We start from the raw sequence: 27389 nt of genomic DNA, 5'->3' as shown, positions 1-27389 counted from the left end.
CATAGAGACACCCCATACACCTGTTTAGAACTAGGGGAGCGAAATGGAAGGAGAGGACAGATGGACGGATGCTGAAGAACCGAAAATATTTGTCATTGAACTGTGACCTTCTGCTTAAGGAAAAGCTGGACAGGAGAATATAGGGTTTGGGTACAACAAAAAGGGATTCAAATAAAATTACACATACTGGTGCGTCCGTGAGCGCGGGCGTACACACACACACACACACACACACACACACACACACACACACACACAATCTCTCATGTGTATTCAGTACTGTTCCAACAATCTGAGTTCGCAGCTGTTTTTGAAGTAAGGTCAGAGGACTTGACACTCCACGTGGAAATCTCTTCTCTCCAGCTCTCCAGACTGTCTTTAGGGTTACCTGGGAGTGGAACTGAGCTGGCCGAGAAGTTAACTTTCCCAAGCTTACTCATCTAGAAACCGAAGGTAATTATAAACCCAGCTAGGAAGGATAGTGTGAATAGTGTGAACGGGAACTGAGTTTAAGTTGCTCGGTGCTTACATATGGGTTCTCTCTCTCTCTCTCTCTCTCTCTCTCTCTCTCTCTCTCTCTCTCTCTCTCTCTCTCTCTCTCTCTCTCTCTCTCTCTGTGTGTGTGTGTGTGTGTGTGTCCTGAAAACAAAATTCACCCATGTTTGGCCCTTGGGAAAAAGGATGCCCATCAAGGGTGTTGCCATGTAAACCAGCAAAGTTTTTCCCTCTTATGTATGAAATCTGCACGCCCTTCAAACCCCCGTCTCCTTTGGGATCCCTCCTGGAGGTGCCTCATGTTTAGTGTCTGTCGGAACAGAAGAGGAAAGGGAATGGGGTTGGGGGGAGGGGCGGGGAGGACGGGACTGCAGCGGTGTTAGGATGAGCTTCCAGGAAGCTAGTGGTCAACTAAGGAAAACCGCCTCCGCCGCAGAGACAAAATGGGAGGAGCTCAGGAGGTCGCCCACTGGTGGAATCAGTCTTCTCGATGGCTGCCCAGGGATGCTCGTTGTCTCTGTGGCTGTGGCTGTCCCTGCTGCTGTCACTACTTCTGGGGGAGAGAGCTGCCGCAGCGCGATGGAGCGGGGCCGGCACCACGCCGCATTTGCAAAGCATCTTCCTGGGTCGCTGTGCAGAGTACACCACACTGCTGAGTCTCCAGCCCGGGTGAGCGCTAAGTTAAAAAGTGAAAAGGGAGACAGAGGGGCTTTGGAAAGTCAGGCAGGGGAACTTGTGGGTCTCTATGCAAGTAATCTCAGAGATAGGGGCCTGAGTGGATGGGATCTCCAGGCCCAGGAGGAGAGTGCAGATGAGACTGTCCCGCGAGTGTAGAGATGAGAGAGGTATGCGCGCCAGCACAAACACCAGTCTAGAGGTGAATTTGAGTGTCTGTGCCTCGCCAGCTAACAGAGGTCTCTAGCAACTGCTGATGTCTGCGCCCTTTGGGAACTTCAGGTCCTCTAATATAGAGGACCCTAAGTTTTTTCTCCTTGTGCCTGAAACCCTCACGTCCTTCAAACTCCCATCTCCTTTAGGGCCCCTTGACGAGGTGTCTTTTGTCAGAGGATGCCCCAAGTTTAGTGTCTGTCTGAACTGAAGAAGAAAGGGGATGGAGAGAGAGCCGCTGAGTGTCATTAGGATGAGCGGCTAGAGGACTCTGGTTTCCTCTGTCTTGGGTCCTACTGAAATGTTTTCCTCCTTTGGACGCGCTTTTGGAGTTGATATAATGTCCCTTTCTCGTGCCAGGTGTATTTAATTGTTATGAATTTCAGTGGAGAGGGAGGACGAGTGGGGAGGGAGAAAGGGAGGGAGAGAGGGAGGGAGGGAGGGAGAGAGAGAGAGAACACTAAGGAGTGGGGATAGCCATCTCTCACACCTGGGAAGAAAAAAAAAGACCATTGTGTAGGAAGTGATTTCAAAAGGTGGTTTGTACCCCAGGAGCAAAATAGTCCCTGGAGGACCTCTGCTGAGGCAGAAGAAGCCACTCCCAGCACTTGTCTTCCATCCACTTCTGTCTTCCTTTTGACCTGGCCTCCTGGATCCAGAGAGCCACCCTCAAGGACCTGAACAATGGGCACCCCTCTTGTGTCTAAAAGAATAGACAAAGGCAAGAGATGTGGCTCAGTGGTAGAACACCTGACAGCATGACCCTTGATCCATGCCCAGTACATCCACATCACACACACATACACACACCTGAAAACCAGAGGCTGCACAGTTTATTGAAATTGTCACCTTCTGCCTTTAATCCTAGCCCTCAGGAGGCAGAGTCAGGCAGAGCTCTGAGTTCAGGGCTAGCCTGGTCTACAGAGTGAGTTCTAAGATAGCCAAGGCTACTCAGAGAAACCCTGTCTCAAAAACACAAAGCAGCAACCACCCCCCCCAGAACCAAACAAACAAAAAGACAAAACAAAAAAGAAAAGGAAAGAAATGGTCAGTTTATAGCTATGCTTCCCTCTGTGCCTTTTTCTGCCTATGCTGTGAGCCTGGGAAAAAAATAAACTACTTAGAACTGGAGAACTCTGCTTTTCCTCTCAGAGAGGAAATGCTTCACAGTGTATTGTTGTGCCCTTTAGGTTTTCTCTTTGTAACTTGCAGTGTGTGTGTGTGTGTGTGTGTGTGTGTGTGTGTGTGTGTATGTGTGTGTGTGTGTGTGTGATGTCCCTGTGCCCACACAGAAGCCAGAGGGGAACACTGGGTGTCCTGCTCTGTAATCTTCTGACTCTATCAGCATCTAGTCCCAAAGCTAGAGCTAGCCTGGCAGACAGCAAGCCCCGTTCATCCTCCTGTTTCTGCCTCATGCAATGCTGGGGTTAGACGTACAGGCAGCCACACATAGACAGGAGGGGGTGGGGGTTGGGGTCGTTGAGTTCAGGTGCCCATGCTCCCACCACAAGAGCCTTACCTTCTGAAGTGTCTCCGCAGTCCTGACTGGCACTTTTGCACAGGCACCAAAACTGCACAGCCATCTGGGAGGCCTTTAAGGCGGTGCTAGACAAGGACCCCTGCTCTGTGCGTCCCTCGGACTACGACCTCTTCATCAACCTCTCCAGGCACTCCCTTCCTAGAGACAAGGTAAGGACAACCACCTCAGATATGACCAAGAACTAATGTTTAAGTTTATGCTGCATTTTCTGCTTCTTTGTTGATAAAAAGCAGATGCATAATTTAAAATTGTACATCTCTCTGAGGTTTAGTGAGCTAGTTGATAAACCCAATAAATCTGCATTCCTGGTGTTGTATGAAGGGTTAGAGATACCAAGTAAAAAGACAGTTCTTATAGCCCATCCAGTCTATGAAGAGACTGAACTATTGAGGACCAGATGAGACAGCCGCCAGGAATCTTGTTACCTCTGCTGGAGGAAGATGTGATTTACCCTGGAAGGAGCCCACTGTGCTGTAAATAGTGAGGTGTTTAGAAGCACTGTACATTCTAGGGAGGGCATCACACGATTGCATGCCGTCTTAACCACAGCTACAGCACAAGGCTAAAGCTTCTGCTTTTTATTTTCCAAACCGAGACACAGGGAGGCAAAATGCCGTGGTCAAAATCACACAACTAGCACGGGTCAAAGCTAGGCTTCCAGCCCTGGTCTCTTAAACCTTTTCAATGCAGGGATCTTACCAGTGGTACACGTGTTTCAGACTACTGGGAAAATATGTCATTACTGTCTATGACAGTGATTCTCAACTGTGGGTTGCAACCCGTTTCACAAACTTCTGTCTCCAAAATATATTTACATTACGATTCCTAACAGTAGCGAAATTACAGTTACAAAGCAGCAATGAAATTAATTTTGCGCATGGGGATCGCTATAACATGTGGAACTATATTAAAGGGCAGCAGCATTGGGAAGGTTGAGAAGCACTGGTCTACATGTGTGCGCAATACAGGGAGGAGAGAGGCAGCACTCTTCAAACAGGCAGTAGCGACAAGGAGAAAGAAAGCAGAGGCTGGCAGCAGGTCCCAGTTCCATGAGGAACGGGTGCTGATTTGTCTTGGTGACAACTGCAACGTGTTTTCATTTTCTTTCCCATTTTCGCTCCCGGTTCGGTCTCACCAGTCGCTATTCTGGGAGAATAACCACCTGCTGGTTACCAGCTTTGCAGAGAATGCACGCCGCTTTATGCCCCTCTGCGATGTTCTGTATGGCAAGGTTGGAGATTTCCTGAGCTGGTGTCGACAGGAAAATGCCTCTGGTAAGACTTTTGCATACATTGCCAGAAAGGAATGGCTCCTCTACCTGAAAATTTACCTTTGATGCTGTTTCTTTTTTTTTCTTTTTAAAGGCATATTTTTTAATTTTATTAATTTTTATTGAGCTCTACATTTTTCTCTGTTTATTTTCATATATGTTCATGTCATGTAATCCTTCCCAAATCCTCTGAGGTAGGTGACATCTATAGTAATGGATAATAATGGGCAGGGTGTCCTTACCTTTGCTGTAGACTGTTACATGTATTTAGACACATTGATTCCAGAATTTACATATTATCCTCTATGATCCTATCATTATCCCTAATTTGGCAAGTGTGGAAACCGAGGCATGGCTTGATTAAGGAAACGGCTTAGGAATGTACAATCCAGTAAGCCGTGTAGTCTCACAATCTGACCTTAGAGTTTATGAATCTAATCCAGCAGGACTCTACTTTCATTTCTTTATTTCCCAGAGTGGAAAATGAGGCTTGAGACAGTAAATGCATTGTGCACATTGTTCTGAACCTATACCGAATATGGAATTAGCAAATACTTCACATTAATGCATTTCCAATATGAAATGCATTTGTGTACTTTCCTCCCAGGACTTGATTATCAGTCCTGCCCCACGTCGGAAGACTGTGAAAACAATGCCGTGGACTCCTATTGGAAGAGGGCATCCATGCAGGTAATCCTGGGAAGGGCAAGCGAAGGTGGAGCTTGCGTGGATTTTATGAACTGGATCCCAGGCTGCTACCTCATCTCGGCGAGTCTCCCTTTCCACTGTCATGATTTCTCTGACTCCTTTTCCCTGCCCCACAAAGATGTGAGGGTTTAAGGAGATAAAATACTTAATGCAGTGGCTGGTGCAGAGAAAAACGTTTGGCAAGAGTTAGCCGTACATGGGGATATTGCATTGTCAGCATTCCTGGCACACCGCGATTGTGTACAGTGCTTCAAAGTCATGGCACTTCATAGTGCTGTATAAAATGGGAGCAATCTCTACTTTACAGAAGAGCCTGGGGCACATAGACTTAGATGTGGGTATCAGAGATGTCCACAGAGTATCATTAATGGCAGAAGAGCCGGCAGGTTCTCAATAAGCTGGCGCCACAGAAATGTTCCTAAGGTATTTTAGAGGATATTGCCACAGAGTTGATGGTGGCTGTCAGTAGCTATAAAAATGATGTCATATATAGCTTACATTCCCTGCCTCAAGCATTGGAGTAAAGATTAGAAATAACGAGAATTCAGTCTATAGCTAAGTGCTGATGATTAACTGTCAATCACGCTGATCAAGAAGTAAATAAAGGACAGGTACTTCTGCTACTCCTCGTTCAGAAGTGATATGTCCTTGCTTCCCATCACCACTGTCTACTTTGCTCTCCCGGTGTTCAATGGGTCCACTGATTGGGTGGACCTTCCACCAGGGCTAAGCAAAGGACCCCCTGCAAGCACCAGGCCTCATACGGAGCACTGTGTGCTCCTGCCAGCTCCAGTGGGAGCAGTGTTTGTTCCTGCTTTCCCAGGGCTTCATCTGAAATACAGGCTCCAGTAGCTGCCCAAGTTTCTTATTGGAGACTGGAAGGCTTAACGCCCCTATAGAGGTGTCATACCGACACTGTCTGTAAAAGAACTGTAAGGGGCTGGAGAGATGGCTCAGCAGTTAAGAGCACTGGCAACTTTCCCAGAGAACCCACACTCAAGTCCCAGCACCCTCATGGCAGCTCACAACTGTCTGTAACTCCAGCTCTCGTCAATCTGACACCCTCACATATACATGCAGGCAAAACACCCAAAACAGACATAAAACAAAAATAAATAAATCATTAGAAAAGAGAGAGAACACTGCAAATAGGTACTAAAGCTGCACTTGAGGTAGATAGAGGCAGATTTCTGTGAGTTGGAGCCAGCCTGGTTGACAGAGCTAGTTCCAGGACAGTCAAGGCTACACAAAGAAACCCTGTCTCAAAAGCAAGCAAGCAAACAAACAAAACACACATAGAAAAAAAGAGTCCTAATACATGCCACTGTGAACCTGCTTAACTTTAAAGTGCATACTCCAATTGGGTTTTATTATTGGAAACTAGTATCAGTGCCTCTAATTTTTTTTTTATTTATTTATTTTTTGATTATTTTTTTATTGATAAAAGAATAAAGGAAAAAAAACAAATTTCCACCTCCTCCCAGCCTCCCCTTTCCCTCCCCCTCCTCCCACTCTTCTCCCCCTCCTCCCACCCCTCTCCCCTTCTCCCCACTCCTCTCCCCCTCCCTCTCCAGTCCAAAGAGCAGTCAGGGTTCCCTGCCCTGTGGTAAGTCCTAGGTCCTCCCCCCTCCGTCCATATCTAGGAAGGTGAACATCCAAACTGGCTAGGCTCCCACCAAGCCAGCAGATTGCGTAGGATCAAAACTGCGTGCCATTGTCCTTGGCGTCTCATCAGCCCTCATTGTTCGTCATGATCAGAGAGTTCAGTTTTATCCCATGCTTTTTTTGGTAATAGTCCAGCTGGCCTTGGTGAGCTCCCAGTAGATCAGCTCCACTGTCTCAGTGGGTGGGTGCACCCCTCGCGGTCCCGACTTCTTTGCTCATGTTCTCCCTCCTTCTGCTCCTCATTGGGACCTTGGGAGCTCAGTCCAGTGCTCCAGTGTGGGTCTCGGTCTCTGTCTCTATCTCCATCCATCACCAGATGAAAGTTCTAAGATGATATGCAAGATATTCGTCAGTATTGCGCTAGGATGGGGTCATTTCAGGTTCCCTATCCTCAGCTGCCCAAGGAACTAACTGGGGACCTCAGCTTGGGCACCTGGGAGCCCCTCTAGGGTCAATTCTCCTGCCCACCCTAAAGTGGGTCCCTTAACTAAGAATTGTGGTTCCGTGCTCCCCTATCCAACCTTCCTTTATCCCGATCCTCCTATTTCCCCAAGTCCCCCCTCCTTCCCTTCTACCTTTTCTCTCCCCATCTCCCCTTACCCCCTTCCCACCCCACCCCCAAGATCCCACTTTTCTCCCCGGCAATTTTGTCTACTTCCCTTATCCAAGAGGATAACGATATGTTTTTCCTTGTGTTCACCTTCTTACTTAGCTTCTTTAGGTTCGCCAATTGTAGATTTCTGACCCCTATTTATGAGTGCCTCTAATTTTTAAGCCCTTAGAAAATACTAGGTGGTTGAAGTAGGAGCAAAGCCAATCCAGTATAGTAACAACACGGCTTGAACCTCATAAATAGTCAATAAATATTGTTGTTATTATTATTATTTGTGGTGCTGGGATCAAACTTAGGGCTTGGCACATACATATCCAGCAAAGGTCCTACCGGGAGCTACACCTCCAGGCTAAATGTTGCTATGACTTGAAACATTTCATCTTTAAAATCCTTTGAGGTAGCTGTTTATTCAGACTTGGAACATTCATTACAAAGACTGCAACAGACTTTGCAACAGTTTAAAATCGTAATAAGCAGGTGAACCAGGATTTGCAAACAGTCTCTCCAGCTTCAGAAACTGAATCTTCAGCCACTGTTGGCTATACCTTTGCTGCATGCATTCCCACACTCTTTGCAAGTTTTTCCCACTGTCAGTGCTGTCCCTGCGCATGATAGAGAATGACAAGGCAGAGGAAGACAAGCGAGATCACCGGTGATGTTCCTGCCCCCCAAATGTTACCTACCCTTTAACACAGAGGTTACAGATGTCAGTCTCTGGAGACCTAACTCCTACTGTTTGTACCTTTCGGAAGCAGCTGGAGACAAATGGCACAAAAACGTGCCTCTGCTTTGGAGCTCATGGTATCAGGTGTCCTCTTATTAGTGAGCAAACCTGTCCCGTGTGGCTCAGTGACACGGAATCCACCACCACCTACCCTTTATTCTAGAACCATCATTTAAGAGGGAAATTACGTGCGCTGAACTAGAGCTCTGGGAGCAAGGCTACCTAGACACCCACTTATTTAATTGTTTATTTATTGATACCAGAAACTGAACTCAAGACCAATTACGTGCCAGCACGTCTGAGCTACGCCCTCAGCCGTGTTCAATTATGTTATAGCAAAGCACATCGTCTGTTCATGTAATCTTGCACTTTGCTTGAATGCAAACACTGCCTATGATGTTGCATATCCTCTGTAGATTCTTGCTAGTGACATGTTAATAACCCACACTTTGGTTTTATGTTGGTACGTAGTGGGAACTGTACACTAAACCCTTGCAGTGCCAAGCTGGTGAGCATGTTTTGGTCTTGCGAACCATGCCACAGTGTGCTCGCTTGTGTGCAGTGCTTGCGGTGGGATTCGGTATTGTTTGTCAAAGACAGCTGGCTTACTTTCTGCACCTGTGGCTTGTACTGCTCCGTGCAGTTATTTTTCATGCAGTTATTTACATGTGACTTGCATGGGCCAATGAGAAGCAAGTGAGAGTGACGTTTGTGACTCGAGGCCAGACCACCAGCTCTTCCCTCTTCCTGGCAGTTAACAACTTTGCAGGTGTGGAGGCTTCCTCATAGTGAGAACATTAAGTGCTAAATCACCAAGAGCCTGTGGTAAATGTCCAGTGGGAGTATATAGTGAATCTTTCTGTGAAGCCGCTGCAGTGAGGAGTCTGTGAGTCATGTCAGCTCAGCCTAGTTTAATCTAGCTGACAGGATGCCATGCATTCCGTATCATATCCTTAACCCAAGGTACCAAACGGGGGATTACTGAGTGGGGGACTACAAGTAGGCACTTCCAAGGTGATTTCCTTCTCCAAATGAAACCATCTGCATCTCTACTAGCCTTGTGAAATGCCAGTGCCCCCCCCCACAGAAAACTTCCATTTTAAAAGAAAATCTAAAGCTGCTTTAAAAGAACGCACGCGCGCGCGCGCGCGCACACACACACACACACACACACACACACACACACACGAGACATCACTTCCTTTCCTCAAAAGTGTATTTCCTCTTGCAGTATTCAAGAGACAGTTCTGGGGTGATTAATGTCATGCTGAATGGCTCAGAGCCCACAGGAGCCTATCCCGTGAAAGGGTAAGAACTGCAAGACCCCAGTCCCAATTTAACGCTTGCTTTTGTAAAGTCCGGTAAAGAGAAACAGTCGAGTGATGTGCAAATGTGATAATTAGAGCCAGGTCTCTACACTTGAACCATTAATTAAGAGCTGCAAAGTCACGAGCGGGGATCCAAATGCAGAGGTGAGAAGAGCAGCCGGAAGGATATAGGTCAGCGGTTGTGCTTGCCTGGCAAACACGAGGACCTCTGTCTGATCCCTAGAACCCAGGCGAAAAATCCAGGGGTGATGACACATTTGTAATCCAAGTCCTGGGGTGGCAGAGACAAGCGGATCTCTGGGACTCTCTGTTCCAGCCTAGCCGACTTGACCAGTTCCAGGCCAGAGAGACTGGACAGCCCCCAATTTTGTCCTCTGGCTTACATAGGCACATACACACATGTGTGTGCTCCCTCACACACATAAACATGGGCATGTACACAAAATGTAAAAGGAACCCTAGATACCTTTTTGGAGGGAGGGAAGACAAGGTCTCTCTGAATAGCCCTGGTTGTTCTGGAATTCACTAAGTAGACCAGACTGGCCTCAAACTCAAAAAGATCCACTCACCTTTACTTCACTACTGCTGGGTTCAAAGGTGTGCGCCACCGCACCCGACTTTCCTAGAAACTTTTAAAATAACTAATATCTAAATAAACTAACAGCCCAAATGGAGAGCGATCAGGCGGTGTTAAGACTTAAAATGATCTCCTAGACTGGAGACAGGGCTGGATGTCAGAGAGCTTGCCTAGCATGTACACATTCAACCCCGTGGAAGAACAAAGAAAAATATCAATGTCCTCGCTGTCTTCCAGGTTTTTTGCAGATTTTGAAATCCCATATTTACAAAAGGATAAAATCACAAGAATTGAGATCTGGGTCATGCATGAAGTTGGGGGACCCATTGTGTAAGTTATGGGGCTTGGGGTGGTAGCTGTGCGGTCTTGCTTTGCTTGGCTATGATCTAATCAGGGCCCCTTTGCACTTAGCTTTAGGGACCTGCCAGCCTTCTGTCTCTAATGTGGCTGGGAGCGAAGGCCGACTGTTGGGAATTCCTAGCAAGATGCCACGCTGATTTTTATGAGTGGCATGGGAGCTTTGGGTAAATGAGTTTCTTACGCATCCATGAAGGTCAACGCCAGTTTCTCTTTTTGTATCACTTGAAAGCTCAATACCCTCATCAGGGTTTTCAAAATCAGCACAGTGCTCTGTGACGAAGCCTTTGCTCTGCAACGAGGTGCTGGCTAAGCGGTGAGGACCAAAACTTTGCGGAGCTCCATCTTCGCAGAAACTACCTGAGTTTATATATAAGCAAGGGTGGAACTCTTTTTTTTTGTTGTTCATGAATGAACGCCACTGCCAAGCACCCTAAGATAACTTCCCCACTTTCTTGGCTCCTAGTTTGCAAACCGTTCTACCCCGTGGCTTAAATAGTGCCGTTTTCTTCAGAAGCTTGGCGATGAGACCACAGCCAGTTTTAGGCCCATGCGGAAGTTTCAGAGGGGAGCTAGGCCAGATTCTTCAGAGTCCTGATACTGCATGGATGAAAATATTGCCAAACCCTGCGGCCTCATCGCTCTGCTTGACTGTGTAGGTTTCCCAGAAGCCACAGCTCCTGAACCAGAAGATTTTCCGCGTTCCCTTTGAAAGAAGAACATTAGGAAGTGGTCGAAAGATCTTTGGTTGACACTGAAACAGATTTTACTACGTTTTCCTACTTCTTTATTCTGTTTATTTAAAAGATACATTGGTCTGTGTTTTAGAGAATCCTGTGGCGAAGGCAGTGTGAAAATTCTGGAAGACAGACTGGAGACCCTGGGGTTCCAGCACAATTGTATCGATGATTACCGGTAGGTGGCGCTATGGATAACCACTTTGAAAGAGTAAAGCGATTCAAAGGGTTGGTTTCGCAGGAATCCGCTCCAAAGGCCAGGGTTGCCACTTCTGGGTTGCCTATGGATGTGTGGGCAGGGAGAACCTTTCTGAGTCCCTTTTAAGGACAGTTGGGGGATGCTAAAAGCAGAAATTTATCATTTACTTATTATCCAGCCTCGGTGGATGCGTGATGGAATTGGAGATCAAGGGCTGTGGTTTCCGTATCTTAGAACACAGGACAGAAACTACTGAGATGAGCGCTTGATAGATGGGTCTTGGCCATAGACAGTATGAAAAACCATAACAGCTACTGTTTGTTGAGACACTGTGCCCCACACTTTGTATGCTTTGCCTCAGGTGTCATCAAGGGCCTTCCTACACCGGCATTAGCAAATCTTGGCTCTAAGCCTCCCCTGAACTCAGAATCCCTGTCTCCATTCCTCTCTAACCCATCTCCCCCCTCCCTCTCTCTCTAAGACAGGGTTTCTCTATATAGTCCTGGCTGTCCTGGAACTCACTTTGTAGATCAGGGTGAACTTGAACTCCACCTGCCTCTGCCTCCTGGGTGCTGGGAGTAAATGTGTGCACCACCAACCTCAGCTCTTAAGCGTTCAAGCCTAATGGTTTTCCAGGGGCTCAAGCTCAACCTTGACAGACTTTCTTAGACACTAATGGGTGTGCTGGGTGGAGATGGCACCAGGAGCATAGAGTTGTATGAGCGCTGTCTTTCTCCTAAGAGCCTGAAACCTCTGGTCATGCCGTCCCTGTTCCAGGCCCTTTTGCTCATTATTGCTCATGCTCACACAAATGCAAAGTTTAGGCGCTATCCATCATCCGCTTTCAAAAGTAAAACTAAGCAAATACACTCTTCTGGACATCTGGCCCACATACAGGAAAATTACAGATTTACATACAACGTTGCATGATCAAGTTCAGTCTGCTGCAGCCCTCAGGGATGAAGTAGAAGAATACAACTGGGTACCTAGGTGTCCGCCAGACTCCCTATTGGCACAGGTGTCTGCTTCTGTGATAATCACTGGCTAGATTTGTAGTGTCGGGAACTAGTTTTATCTGTCTTCGGGCTATAAAACTTGTCTGTTTTTAGATGAGCCACAGAGGTTAAATGACTGGTCCAAGGTCAATACGCAAGGTCAAAGTTGGGTTTTGAACCCAACTTGGTGTAGCCTTGAAGCAAATATCCTCCAGCACCCCCTAGTAATGTTCCTTCCTGAGTCAAAGCACTGTTATTAAAAACACATCTAAACAGACAATTCTTACTGTATCACAGCTCAGTGATAGGAACAGCTGTGGCTACATCTAAATAGACAATTCTTACTGTATTACACATCTTTTCTCTGGCTCAAGAACTCTCTAGAAAGTCTCTTTCTCCAATCACGGGGCCATGCTGTGTCAGTCAGGCCAGGCCCAGAAGCCTCCTCCCCATCACAGCTGTTCTGGGTCCCAGCCTTTTTCTTTCTCTCTCCTGTGATCCCCACTTCAGCTCGCTGCTGCTTCTTGGGCTCCAAGTTTCCCTTAGCTCCTGCTGGCTGCTATTCTGTTAAGGTTTTTCTATTGCTCCTGGGTAGCAAAGAAGCAAAATTGCAAAGGCTAACCACACAAAGGTCAACATAAATGTAGGGAAGGGTCTCTCAGCCCCCAGAATTCAGGGGAGTCACCTTTTGTCCTGTGTCAGCTGGAGTTCACATCAGGGTTCTTGGTGGAGCCTTATCAACCCACCGAGACTCGCTCCTCCTGGTTGGACCTGCTAATACCACACTGGATCAGACTTGATGAGATCCAACGCCTGTCTTTGGTAAAAGACAATAACAACCATTAGCTTTTATAAATATGTATTGACCGATCACTTCTGTTGTCCCAGGCACCCATGAGGCTAAGGTGGGAGGATGACTAGCGCCCAGGAAGAGTTTTAAGACCTGCGTAGGCAGCATAGTGAGGCAATACCATAAAACCCACTACTAATAAAATGTATGTATGTACAGTAGACTTCCTTGTGGTGTAGATGAGTCTAAGTGGGAACCGCAGGGCAGGCACTGAGTGGCAGGGTAATGCCCCCACTTCTCTCAACTCTTTCTAGTCATCTGGATGGAGGCATTCCCTTAGCCTGCCTCATAATTCATGACTTCTGTGTCACTGTTGCCTGCTCCTCTTTCCTTTGTTGTTTGCCTTACCTCTTGGGTGCCCCCGAAACTTCAAATTTAATGGCTTGGTTGTGCTAGGCAATTGAGCGTTCTCCGCTGGAGCCAGAGCATGGCCATCATCCCTCATGTGTTTTAGGTCCAACCTTCTGTCCAAAGCACACATCGGAAAGGTTTTCCTAATGAAGAAGGATGTGCAGGCGGAAAGGGTCTGGATGACCTAAAAGGTTCAAGGTTAGCGTGCTAACTCAGGATGTTTCCCATGTTGTGAGAATGTGGGAGAATCACTGTGGGCAGTTTTAGCTGCAACAAATTGCAGTTGAAAATAAGACCAACTCCATTGGATGGTTGAATGGTTGAACAACACAATCTGAATAAAACACACAATCAAAATTTCTGATACTTAGTAAGAGCTTGATAAATGCTAGCTTTTGTGAGAAGGGTGTTGAGACAGGGTCTCACTGTGCAGCCCTGCCTGTCCTGGGACTCTCTGTGTAGACTAGGCTGACCTCAGATTTATAGAGATCTCTCTGACTCTGCCTTCCTCCCTAGTGTTGGGATTGAAAGGTGCGCACCACTCCCAGACTACCTAGTACTGTGCGATCTTCAGAGATGCATTTTGTGTTTCCAGCGCTTTTCAGACGAACCATGAATGTTTAGTGGGTGAATGTTATTTGGGAAATCTCCTAAGGACTGTTTTCCTCCTTTAGACCTGTGAAGTTCTTAATGTGTGTGGACCACAGCACTCATCCGGACTGTGTCATGAGCTTGTAAGTAAAGGGCGTCAGTCAGAACTCAGGTGAACTGCAGCGTGTTCTCCGTGCATCTTTTAAGTCGCTCACTGCAGACTAGGCTGTTTCTTCACTGTAGCCCCCCCCATCTCTGAGTTAGGTGGGCGCAAGTTCCACATACATTTACAAGCTGAGCCAGCTCTCCCCAGACAGCTCAATGCCATGCTTTGCCTAGCAACACTTCAGCAGACATTCCTTCTTCATCCTAGCTTTTCAAAGTTGATATACATCCTTGATGCAAAATTTGCAATTATCAAAAGGGTCGAGGAGGTTAACACTGTTTTTTCTTGATTCCTATGCTACTTAGTTTCCTTACTCAAAGTAGATAGACCACTGTTTCTATATTCTCGTGTGTTCTTATAGATTATGACATTCCTGTCCTGGCCCATGTGTGCATATGTACATGTTCATGGAAGTGCACACACACACAACAGACGTAGATCTCTTAGATTACTTATAATAAATAATGTTATAGATGTGACTCTGGGATTTGTTCTTTTACCACTTAACAACATGTCTTGGAGATGCTTCTGGTATTTTTTAAGAAAATAAAATTTAGGGCTAGAGAGATGGCTCCATGGTTAAGAGTACCAGCTGCTGTTCCGAAGGACCGGTGTTTGTTTCCCAGCACCCACATGGTGTTTTACAGCCATCTTTAACTCCAAAATATGCCAGACCAACACTCTAGCATAGACACAGAAATATAGTGCAAAGAGAATAAAGCTGCATGTTTAGTTTGTGGCTGGTAATGGGGCATACAGAAGACAGGGGTCTGAGGAGATGAACTCCAAAGCACCAATCATAACTTCTTGATAAAAAAGTAAGAAGTGCAGAAAGATGAGGGGAGGCCCTCATATGCCGTGCCTGCACAGCCTGGATAGCCGAGACTGGCGGGTGGTGCCAGGATTGAGACACGGAGGCTTCTTTTCAGGTGGAAGAACAGCAAGCTTTATTTTGCCTCAGCTAAAACCTTTTATACCTCTACTGCTTCTGTGGAAAACCACCGGTCAGAAAGAACACAAACATCCTTGTCAATTACAGACCACAAGGAAGTTCCGCTGTCAGTTAGGGGGAGTGAGGGCAGCTCGATCACAACACTCATACTTTCTTGCATTTTGCTCTGTTATTCCATTTTGTTGAAAATAAATGGAATATATCCAGATATTAGCTAATTAATTATTTTAAGGCAAAAAAAAAAGAGAGAGAGAGAAAAGTTGGAAGGACCAATTTTGAATGAATCTAACATGGACAGGCACTGAATCAGAAATACGCTGTAGTGAATGTCCAGCAGAGGGAGCCATTCATTGGCTAATTAAAAAAAGGGACTCGCGCGTTAGTAAATGTCCAGCAGAGGGAGCCATTCATTGGCTAATTAAAAAAAGGGACTCGAGCCTTAGTAAATGTCCAGCAGAGGGAGCCATTCATTGGCTAATTAAAAAAAGGGACTGGCGCGTCCTAAGGAAGTTGTCTGGCCTCTAGCCCAGAGCAGTGGGATTGGTTACTGAACCAAGATAAGATGGTTTTATAATTTTTAATTGGTTGAAAGGAATTCAGTAATTTCGGTTTCAAAAACTGTGAAGGTCAGACCTTCTTTAATTTAAATGGGATTTGGCCAGGCCTCCGCTGGGTATTTTAAAGTCAGAACAGGGTTTTCTTAATCAGTTAAACTCTAATGTTACACTATTCACAACAAGGAACTTGGCTAACACTCTTGAACATCCGTACAATAATGATTCATACACAAGGAAAAATGAATTGACTCCGTGTGAACCAGCATGAACTATGTCTAAGAGGTGGAGTCAGGCAAAAGGAAGAAAATTGCATTTCGTGTTTTTACATAGAGGGATGTGTGAGAATGTGTGTATGTGTGTGCATGTGTACGTGTGTGAGTACATGCCTGTGCATGTGTGTGTGTGTGTGTGTGTGTGTGTGTGTGGCTTTCTTGACAACTGAATGACAACTGAAATTGTTAGCTGTGATTCTCTGGAAACAGGGAAATTAATAATTTTTACTTCTGGCTTTATGAACTTTCTGTTCTATTTAAACATTTCTGTAGTGTGCTTGCGTGATTTTGAAAGCAGATGCCACACGCTAATGCTGTCTCTGTTTCCTCATTCCTTTCAGAGCGTCAGCCTCTCTGCGGAGGGGGAGCCCAGCTCTTTCTACAACAAGGGATGCCAGCCTTGTCATTTCTCTCTTAGTAGCTTTGACTTCAAGTTCTCAAGTGTGACTACAAATTCACCAGAGTGTTCTAACGGAACCCAGCCTTGCATCCACCCTGCCTAGGCCAAGGGCTCCCACTGTCTAAAGACACTTTCTTCTAGGAAAACAATGTAGCCAGGCAGAAATCCTGTTAGACTTATGCTCCCAATGCAAAAAAACAAGGCATTTAGCTAGTCTTGCTTACCAGGCAGGATTTGCCACAGAATTAAAGTTATTGTTTCTTATTTTGATAATAATACAAAACACTGAGACCTGGAGTGTGGTATAATCTCATATAATTAAATATATTTTTGGAAGCAGCTGTATTTTCTATTTTCTGTATGTTCCTGTTTTAAAAGACACAATACGGGCTGGAGAGATGGCTCAGAGGTTAAGAGCATTGCCTACTCTTCCAAAGGTCCTGAGTTCAATTCCCAGCAGCCTCATGGTGGCTCACAACCATCTGCAATGGGGTCTGGTGCCCTCTTCTGGCCAGCAGGCATACACACAGACAGAATATTGTATACATAATAAATAAATAAATAAATGACACAATACATGCTTGCTAAGAGCTTCAGATACATGTACAGTATATAAAGATATAAATACATATATAGATGCTATACAAAGATAGGTATATAAAGATGTCTATTTAACAGCTACTTATGATAAAGGAACAACCTAAAATGTTAAACACACATGTGTGCGCGCGTGCACACACACACAGAACTGTTGAGGCCACCTACCTGAGGTTTTGGATATCCATAGAATGGAATATTCATTTAGCAAGTAGAAGTCAAGAAGTCATGTGCATCACCTGACTGGTGAACAGTTAGAACAACTGTGGCTCATCTGTACTGGGAAATGCCACTCAGAGATCCAAAGGGGCTAGTGTTGATGTATGCAATCATACACATGGTGTTGTGCTAAGGGAAAGAAGCCAGACCAAAAGGTTACACGCTGAAAGATAAGAATACAGAGCCTCCCCAAAGCTATGAGGACAGAGAGGAATGCAGTGGATTCCAGGGCGGGTGGGAGGGATGTATGAGGAATGGGAGTGGGGGCCAAATTAAAGAAGCAGTGGGAAGGACCAAGGTTCAAGGTTCCCAACGCAGTCTCCTGATGATGGACTAAAGAGGGTAACCTCAGACCCTCCCTAGGCTGTCTCTACCCCTTTCTCCCTCCTCTTCCTTTTCCCTTCCCTCTCTTCCCCATCTCTTTATCTCTCTTCCTCCCCCATTATGTATGTGTGTGTGTGTGAATTATATAATCACGTTCTGACTTCCTCTGCCTTTCATCTCTGACTCTTGGTTGCTCCTCAATCTCTACCTAACTCTGTCCCTTTGGAATCCACACACAAATTTGTTTCATAAGGCTCCATCAGGGGTGTCCTCTCCAAAGTCAGGAGATAACAGGCCACTTGATCATTTTCTCTGTGGACTCACACAGGAATTTAAGAATCAAAATTTTATGTTAGTATATTAAGAGAAGGGAAATGAATCCAACTATTGTGCTCAGACTCATGGCCCTTGGGAAGCAGAGTAGAGTAGGTCATTGATGACTAAACCCCGGTGACTCTCTAAGGGAAGAGAGAAAGGCCATGTGGTGGTTTGAATGAGAACGACCTCCATAGATCCATGTATTTGAACATTTGGTCATCAGTTGTTGGAACTGTTTGGGAAGGATTAGGGGGTGTGAATTTTTGGAGGTGTGTCACTGGGTGTGGGCTTTGAGGTTGTAAAAGCCCGTGCTACTGCCATGCCCAGTTAGCTCTGTCTGCCTTCTACTTGTAAAGGATGTAATTTCTCAGCTGCTGCTCCAGGGCCATACCTGCCTGCTGCCACGCTCCCCACCATGATGGTCACAGACTCACCCTCTGAAACTGTAAACCCGGTCAAAATTGGTCCTTCAATAAGTTGCCTTGGACATGGTATTTTGTTACAGCAGTTGAAAAATGACTAAGACAGATCACATAGAAATATAGATTCATGCATGTTCCCCCATGATAGAATGTATACTTAGTGACTCTCAGGAGAATTTGTATCATGATGCTAGGACCTGACACCCCCAGTGCTTTGAGCCCAAATAAAATTTGTTTCTTTATGAAGTTGCTCCCTGAGTCGTGTTGCAGTAGTCAAAAGATGGGTACCTCCACAGTCACCTTCATCTTCATCACTACTATCATGACTATAGCTAGCATTTGTTGAGTTATATGCATGCAAGCATGCCTTTCAGCTTTTATACCCAGCACACACACAGGTACCTGGTAGGTCTATGAATCCCTCCTTCTATACTAGGACACTCTGGGACTGAGTCACAGTCCAGTTAGAAGTGGCAAGCGTGGTCGGATTCAGGAGGGTGAAGAGAACGGTAAGCAAGGCAGTGTAGAGGAACCGGGACTTGTTGCATGGCAGAAGTTCCATGTGATAAAGTCACCGTGGCTTATTGTAAAATGCTTCTTAGAGAAGCCATGCCCAGAGTGACATCACTTAATTCACTTCATTGCTATAGCCCAGATTTGCCCTGCTTTTCCTTCTTCTGGGTTTTTGAACGTGCTTCTCTCTCTGCATTCATTTTCTTTCCTGCGCTGTCATCTCTATGACTGATATTATGCCCTGCTTATGTATTAGGCATCACTTCTCACCTAAAACCTCTTTTATTTTTAGAAAAACTATAATGCCATTTTCTCTCATTCCATTAGAGCCTTCTTATTCTTCACTCTTTTTGTTTGTTTGTTTGTTTGGTTGGTTTTCTGTTTGTTTGTTTTTGTTTTTCAATTCAGGGTTTCTCTGTGTAACTCTGGCTGTCCTGGAACTCACTATGCAGACGATGCTGCCCTCGAACTCAGCTCCCTCTATCTTTGTCTTCTGGGTTATGGAATTGAAAGTGTGTGCCACCACCATCCAGCTTACTCTTCACTCTTTCTCTTACCTCCTCTCCCTTCAAGAAATCCATTAACTGGGTCCATTACTACTGTCTTACTATTGCTTATGTCTTTGCCTGACTTTACTGCGTACTGGGTCTTCATGGAGGACTTACCCATCTTTGCAGCCCTGGCTTAGCTGTGCCTGAGAACTATAGACAACCTGTAAGTGTTTGCATGAAAGAATGGCTACATATGTGAGCTAAACTTTGAGAAAAAGCACGCGGCGTGAGTCTCCCTTGTTGGAAGAGACCGAGAATGAGAGGAGACAGCTTTAAAAGTATGGTGAGTCACATTCTTCTTTATTTATTTTGTATTTCAATAAAACGTTTGAAGTGTGTGGTATTTCTTGTGTGTGTGAAGGAAGGAGAGAGAGAGAGAGAGGATGATGATGATGATGATGAAGAGGAGGAGGAGAAGGAGGAGGAGGAGGAGGAGGAGGAGGAGTACTGGGCCTCAGGCAAAAGGGGAATTAAGGGCTCAATTTACTTTGGGACCAAACAGCTCCTCAGAATGATGTCAGGGGTGAAGCAGCCAAGGAGTGTCTCTTAGGCTGGTTTGGAGAACATAGTGCCCGATCGTTCAGGTTGCCTGGGTTACAGGGGGCCTTGCACAGTCACCCACAGCACACTAACCTGTGACTTAATTAGATGCTGTCTTTTGGAATTCTGTGGGGGAAAAAAGGCTTTTTGTTTTCGAAAAATAAAAGCAGGGGAACATGAAGTTCACTGCCCGCTTGAAAAAAAAATCCAATATAGAAAAATTGGAGAAAAGACAAAAAAAATGTTATTATCTCTTATCCTGTGCAATATATCACTTTCTCCTGTGTGTGTTCATATGTGCTTGTGTTTTTAAATGTCTGCAACACTAGCATCATGATGACAGCCTAACACAGACTCAGTTTCTGGCTCTTGCGTAACCTACAAGTCTACCACTGAGCTACATACCAGCCAGAAGGTCATACTTTGTTTTTTGTTTTTTTGTTTTTGTTGCTGCTGTTTGTTTTCTCAAGACAGGGTTTCTCTGTATAGCACCTCTGGCTGTCCTGGAACTTGATTTGCAGACCAGGCTGGCCTCAAACTCACAGAGGTCCGCCTGTCTCTGCCTCCCTGGAGCTGGGATTAAAGGCCTGTGCCACCACCACCCTTAAACCACGCCTGCCCCTCGCTTGCCTTCCCTCAGTACCCCATTCTTGACACAGCTTGCTGGCCATCCGTTAGCCGGCAAGGCCTTTCACCTCAGCACTCACAACGAAGAAGTCAGATCAGAAAACACAGTTAAAAAATAGGCAAATCTCACAGTCCAGAGAGAGTGGGAGATGGTGGGGTCTGAAGGGTATAGCGGCACACTGGGCTGGGCAGTGTGGATTTTCAGGAAGTCTTAGGATAATTTATGAGGTGAGTGGTGTATTTATAAGGTAAGGTGGCCTCTCTTTTCCCACCTCTGAATAAGGGATAGACTGGATATGTCTACTGGGGAAATTCTTTCCATGATCCTTTGGAAAAGCCCACAAGGGAAGGGCTCAAAACCACATGTAAATGTCCCTACAAGGAAGCTGCGGCTCCCTGAGCATGCAGATGTTCTGTTTGTGCGGCCACTGGGAAGTGCTCCGGCACCAGTCTCTGATACAGACCCTAGTTTAGCTTTGAGGTTGTTTAACCACAAAAGAGCAAGCCTGTCAGTAGACACAGAGCCACCACAACGGTCTCTTTGGTTACCTCCTATTTAACCCCTTCCTTTCCAGCTCACACCAGGCAGTTCTGCCCCTCTTGTTTTAAGTACTGATTGTAAGAACTCATGACGAGGCAGCACGCAGAGTGGACCCGGAAAAGTATGAGGCGTGTCTTCAGCACTGTGTAAGCGCTGGGGGTTGGTTTTATCATTACAGATCTAATTGCTTCGTAGTTGTCTAGACATTGCCTGTCAGAAGAGCACACAGGTGAGCTGCTCCTTGGAGTGCGGGTAGGTGAAGCCTCTTCACACATGGTCTTCGTTACTCCTTTTTTAACCCTCTAAAATCCTTGCAATTAGGATGCTATTTTGCAGAGGAACATACAGCACCACACATACAAGAAAAACTATTACTTGGTTAAGGACACCTCCCGTGGCCTCTGCTTTTCCCTTTCCAAGGCAGAAGGCAGCAAGCCTCAGTAGGAGGGACTCATCCCTGTGTTTCTTTGCTAATGCCCCAGCACCACCCTGATACACAGAGGATATATAATACAGACTATATTAATCATATATAATATACATTATATATAATTCAGACTAATGCTGAATGAGTGAATGAATGACAAGCATTCGGCCCAAGGAGAAATGCTTATGGAAGTCCCCGGAGCACAAGACGTGGAGAGGAGACTGTTGGACACCTCATCGAATTAAGTTCTTGTTTTGTTCCTATTCTGGACACTGGGTTCCCTTCCTGGGCTACCTACATGTGACTGCCTTCCCTCAAACACAACAGACTTGATAGCAAGAGAATCCCAGTACTCAAAGAGGAAAATGTGGGGGCCATGATGGTGAAGATACTGAGCATGTGAAAATGCCTTCAGCACACAGGGAGCCCTTCAGAAGTTCTGGTAGAAGGGTACTCAGCTGCATGCCTTCCTCCCATCGTCTGACCCATGTACTGCAGGCTTGATCCTCAGTCTGTTAGCACCACTGAGAGGTGATGGAGCCTTCAAGGAGTGCAGCCTAGTGGAGGGAGATGGGCTATGTCTTGGAGGGGATGTTCTGAGATTTGACCTCTTCTCTTTTGCTTCCTGGTGGCCATGGGATGAGCAGTCTCTTCTACCACATTGGCTCTAAAGAGAAGGTTCAGACAACCGTGGATGGAAGCCCCTGGAACCTTTTCTCTGATTGAAGCTGATCGTCTACAGCACTTTGTCATAGCGACACTTCACTAACAAACGCAGTCTTCCCTCACCTCCATATATGGCTGTAGCTGCCTTAGCAAACAAGCAAAACGGTGAATGTTTCCACTGTGAGGACAGGGTCACAGCTGCGCTACAGTGACCTGTGAGGGCAGGGACATGCCTGCGCTACAGTGACCCCTTTCTCCATTCCGATTGATGTCAAGATTTGCAGAGGGTATGGAATATGGATGTGAATGGCCAAACATCACTTTGAAAAGTAGTCACGTTCCGCTCCAAAGCAAGCTGAACTGAGCTGGTTTTCCCACTGACAGAGGAGGCTATTCAAAACTCTTCAAGGCAGAAAGCAGGACCCATGAAAATGAATCTCGGTTGAAGACTTTGCAGTTGCTGGAACTCCATAAACAGGCTTGCTTTGAAAGCAAGATCTCAGACTTTTCCTTCTCAGGAGACTTTTGGCACCAAGGAAGGGCAAACTGAAAGAGCTCTGGCGGCAGGACGGAAGGATTGTTGAGACTGGCAAACTGCTTTTCAAGACCTGGCGAGGGCTCTGAAGAGTCACATTAATAATCAGCAAGGCAGGTTGTGCTAATTCCAACACAATCACCATGACTTGAAGCCTTACTGGGTTTCTGTTTTCTTGGTAAAGCTAGTGAGAGGTTATCCCAGTAGTAGGAAGTATGTATTGTTAAATTCTTGGTATTTTGTAGTTTGTCTTTTCCCTCAAAGATTCAAAAGTGCATCATTTTGTTCTGATGTGTATTTATTCATGATTTCATGATTCTGTCCTTGGGAAGTTTTGTCACATGGCAGCTGCTAAGATTACCCACATTCTCCAGGAGAATGGCTTATTTATTTGGGGAAAATGTATATTGAAAAGTTGATCAGGTATGTGTACCTTCCCCACACAAAAGCAGGGTGGTTTATTTTGGCTTTTCCCAACCTAACCTGCACGATTTTGCACATTTTAGAAAATTTGGCACATTAATTCTATCTAAATGGTGTTTTAAAACTTAACAATTGCTGTGCAGTGGTGGCACAAACCTTTAATCCCAGCACTCGGGATGCAGAAGCAGGCTGTGAGTTCGAGACCAGTCTGATCTACAGTGCGAGTTCCAGGACTGGCTCCACAGCTACTGAAAACTCGGTCTAAAATAAAACAAAACAAAAAGATAGATAGACAGATAAATAATAAATAAATAAATCTTACTGACTTGAGACAAAGCTCACACTTACAAGTTTTAGGGCACATTAAGCTTGTTTGGGCTTTGTGAAATACAAATTTATAAAAAAAGTGTAACCACAGAAACCCTATTTTTTTATAGTTGTAGTTACCAATGTAATTCAGGGGCAGATTGAGCAGGGAAGCAGGTGGGGGGGAGAGGTGGGGCAAACATTTACTAATGGATAAATAACCTCACAATTAACATCTCTTTGTGTAAGTGAAGAAGATGTCCCAGGGATCCTTGAGATTCAGAGTGGAAGACTCAACCCAGCCTAACATCCTTGAGAGGAAAGCATTGCATAAAAAGTGATGGAGCCTGGCTAGGTGAGGGTGACATGGCCAGAGGACAGATCAGATGAACGGAGTGCCTGGGACACTAATGCAAACAAAGGTTTGTGTTCTCAAATGCTGAGTCTGCAGGGAACCTTTTTACACTAACAGATTTACTCAGCCCTAATCTGCTGACTTTTTGATTAGAAATTCTGTGAAGGGTATGCAGTGGTATGGCAGTATTATGTCCAAGGACATGGCATTGAATCTGGTCTGCCATTCATCCCTTCTTCAGTGGAGTTGCCTAATAAGGTTGCTGTAGACTAATAAAATCACTAACTAGAATTCGGTTATCATTAGTTCTATAGTTTGATTCTGAATGCTCCCTCCAATGTCCCCCTAAAAGGCCCCTGTGTTAAGAGCTTGAACCTCAGGGTGACCCACGGAGAATTTTGAAGAACTTTTTAAGCAGTGAGGCCGAGCGGGAGGCCTTTAGGTTACTGGGGGACTGGCCTTGAGTGTGACTGTGGGACTCTAGCCTTTTCCTATTCTCCTTTGCTTCTTGAACACAAGTGAAGTGAGTGGCTCTCTTCTGCAGCATCCTCCACGATGCTCTGTCCTGCCATGAGCACAAAATTATAAGAACAATCAACCATGGATGACACCTCCTCAACTCTTAAACAAAATAGCCCCCCCCTCAAAGCTAATTATTCCAAGTGTTTTAACACAGCAATGGAAAGCTAGCACGATTGTTTAATGGCTAGATATTTTAACTTTGCACTAGGGCCTGCTTCTAGTCGAAGTGGCTAGGCCAGGGATGACATTACACTTATAGCATGACACCCTTGCCCAGGTGTAAAAGAGATCTTGGTCCTTAGAATGCTATTAGGTGCTCTTCTTAATAGGCATAGCTACTGAAAGAAAAAGAGCTGAGGTGCTTAACCAGGGTCAAGCTACTGAAATATCCTGTTTACACCTTTGACATCCTCATGAAAAACCACTGTGTTGGGTGCTAGGATCCCCCAAACTGTGAAGTGGCTTATAATGCCATGTTGAGGGGAAAAAATGACCGACATTATCTATACACTATCTATAGAGTGTATGTCAATGGCTCTTGTAGTGGTTTGAGTAAAAACAACCTCCATAGGTTCATACGTCTGAATGCTTGGTGTGCAGTTGGTGAGACTGCTTTGGAAAGGGCTAGGAGACATAGTCTTGTTGGAGAAGGCAACACTGGGGATGGACTTTGGAGTTTCAAAGGACCATGCCAGGCAGGCTAAGGCTGCCTTTCTTTGTCTCTCTGTCTGCATCTCTCTGCCTCTGTCTCTGTTTCTGTCTCTGTCTCTCTTTGTCTGCCTCTCGCCTGTGGATCATGAGTTGACTCTCAGTTACTGCTCCAGCGTCATGCTTGTCTGCTTGCTGCCATGCTCCCCACCATGATATCAATCGACTCTATCTGGATCCATGAGCCCCAGATTAAACGCTTTCTTTTATAAGCTGTGTTGGGTCACAGTGTTTTGTCATGGTAATAAAAAAGTGACAAGACATCCTGCAATGGGCAGAATCTACTTCGTTCTTGCTTTTGTATGCCTAGAGGCTGTGAATGAGGTCCATTTTCTTTCATTATTTTAAAATTACATTTAATTAATTAATTCAGTGCATGCGATGCGTGCGTGTGATGTGTGTGTGTGTGTGTGTGTGTGTGTGTGTGTGTGTGACATGCTTGTGGAGGTCTGAGGACAATGTTCAGGAGTCTATTCTCTTATTCCAGTAGGCTTGGTGGCTAGCATCTTTACCCAGTGAGGCATCTTTTCAGCCTATAAGTGGGTTTTACATTTTGAAGGGACTGAAAAAAAAACCGTAGAAAGAACACCATTCTGTGCCTTTACGACTCCACGAGCACAGTTTAATTGAAGTGCAGACACACTCCTTCCTCTTGCGTCATCTAATGCTTCTTGCTAAGATGGCGGTGTTGACAAGATGCATAGAGATTGGGAAGCTGTCAAAGCTGAAAGTACTCATTTCCTGCCCAGAAAGTGGTTGCTTACCTGCGGCCTAAAAGAAGCAGGACCTTAAGAGGTCCTGTCCCATTTTCTACATGTGGAAAGTAAGGAGACTCCAATGCAGGCACAAGGGCTCCCTGCAGCTGTGGTGTCCCTCCAAGCTACACACAGCCAATTATTATTTCAATACCCTCAGGCTCGGGGGCTGCCATCACTGAGGAAAGCCAGAGAGCAGTATCCCTAGGCTTGAAGATGCCCTTCCCCCATGCTGATCATCGGGAAATCCCCTTTAGTCCTTAAGTAAAAAGAGGTTGAGATCAGTTGCATTTCTTCAGAAACAGACCCTGTGATAGACAGTAAGTCCTCCGTGGGAAAGGAGAGGGGAGTGAATCACTTAGAGCAGGAAGCCAGCGCTGCCCGTGGAACCTGCATCACAAGACAGCTGAACCTACTCCTGCTGCAAATTTCTATAGGCAGTGGAGGCCACACCTGACAGTTGCGGCTTCTGAGACAGGAAGAGGCTGAGAGAGGTCAGAGGAGCAGCCACCAGGGCATCTGCATGTCAGCGGGGCATCTGACTCCAGAGCCCAGACAGACTTTACATAAGGAGTTTCTTGTGAACCAATTATTAACAAGGAAGTTGAGTTTTAAATACACCAGTCTTTGTAGTTCAAGGTACAGACAAAGAGTGCATCAAGAAGCCTTTCGGAATACATACGGGTCACATAGCACAGAGGTTTGTGCTTTCTACTGCGTAAACCCCTGCAAATGACAGTGTCTAAGCAGGTAGCAATGCTATTATACACTTGAAATCACATTCAGTCTTAGCAAGTCGTCTGTATGCAGTCAAGTGTTCTTAGAAAACTTGTTTTTGAGCCATTGGTTCTAGAAGCACAAAAATTTGCCCCAAGACCCACCAGATTTATCCCAGTGCTATGACCTATGCTTACATTACCAGCAACATTTGTATTAGCAGAAAATCCTCTTGGAATTTAAAATTATTAAACATATTTGCACTTTTGTTGAGTGTCACTTCCAAGATCCTGGACCAATAATTACAGTGGTTTAGATGAGAGATGTCCCCCATAGTTCAGGTATTTGGACACTTGCTGCACAGTTGGTGGCCCTGTTTGGGGAAGTCATACAGTCTTGTAAGAGGTGTCTGCCCCATATCTCTCCTGCTGGGTTCTGGCATGGGGTTACGAGGTGGCCACAAAAACATGAACCCCGACAGAAAGGAAGCTGCTATCACTGTGTCGTGAATGCCAGGAAGGGATAGCCCTTGATCCAGAGGGATCCACTCTTCTGTAGGGACAACACTCAGTCCAGAGGGATCTGCTCTCCTGTAGGGACAACACTCAGTCCAGAGGGATCTGCTCTTCTGTAGGTCTCTCTATGGTGGGTGTTTATAAGCTTGCCTGGTCACAGGAAACACAGTTATTTTTCAAAGGCCCATTGTTATTGTCTAGTACAAATAGATTTTTAATGTTATTTTTGGAAAGCCAATATGTACATATATTTAAAAGACAAAAACCTTTATAGAAACACATTTCATCTATCTTGATCTTATTTTTGTGGCTGTAGAAGAATGCCACGCTTGTAATCTTATTGGTCAAAAGGCTGAGGCAGGAGGATTACTGGAAGTTACAAGCCCAATTTGGCTACATAGAAAGTTTCAAAATAGCTCATACTACAGATTGAGACTTGGTTACAAACATACAAATGAAAAAACTAGCATACCAAAAGAATAATTTACCTGGCTTGTGTTTCTGGTGGCTGGGAATGTCAGGAACACAGTATCAGCTTCTATTGGTGACTTCTGTTGTGCCATGACATAGCAG

At 45.5% G+C, this 27389-nt stretch overlaps 1 protein-coding gene and 1 long non-coding RNA gene across 3 annotated transcripts; one reads left to right on the top strand and one right to left on the bottom strand.

The window, feature by feature from the left end:
* Positions 1 to 953: 953 nt before the first annotated feature.
* Positions 954 to 16632, top strand: Bst1 (bone marrow stromal cell antigen 1). Of its 2 annotated transcripts, XM_075943039.1 has the most exons (9): positions 954 to 1164; positions 2946 to 3072; positions 4062 to 4197; positions 4801 to 4883; positions 9135 to 9211; positions 10046 to 10138; positions 10994 to 11080; positions 13972 to 14031; positions 16177 to 16632. In XM_075943039.1, exons 1-9 carry the CDS (start codon positions 986 to 988, stop codon positions 16280 to 16282), a joined length of 948 nt encoding a protein of 315 aa, XP_075799154.1. In that variant the 5' UTR covers positions 954 to 985; the 3' UTR covers positions 16283 to 16632. The 2 variants fall into 2 exon arrangements, with proteins under 2 accessions (XP_075799154.1, XP_075799155.1); XM_075943040.1 differs by lacking the exon at positions 10046 to 10138.
* LOC142832526 (uncharacterized) lies at positions 13301 to 27389 on the bottom strand. The gene is made up of 4 exons (XR_012907236.1): positions 27305 to 27389; positions 23095 to 23199; positions 17001 to 17180; positions 13301 to 13440 (listed from the first exon to the last, which is right to left on the bottom strand). It is a non-coding gene; the product is annotated as an uncharacterized LOC142832526 (long non-coding RNA).

Source organism: Microtus pennsylvanicus, chromosome 12 (genome assembly GCF_037038515.1).
Source record: "Microtus pennsylvanicus isolate mMicPen1 chromosome 12, mMicPen1.hap1, whole genome shotgun sequence".
NCBI classification, from domain to species: domain Eukaryota; kingdom Metazoa; phylum Chordata; class Mammalia; order Rodentia; family Cricetidae; genus Microtus; species Microtus pennsylvanicus.
The sequence above is the reverse complement of the archived record's forward strand: the minus strand, read 5'-3'. Positions and strand labels throughout refer to the sequence as shown.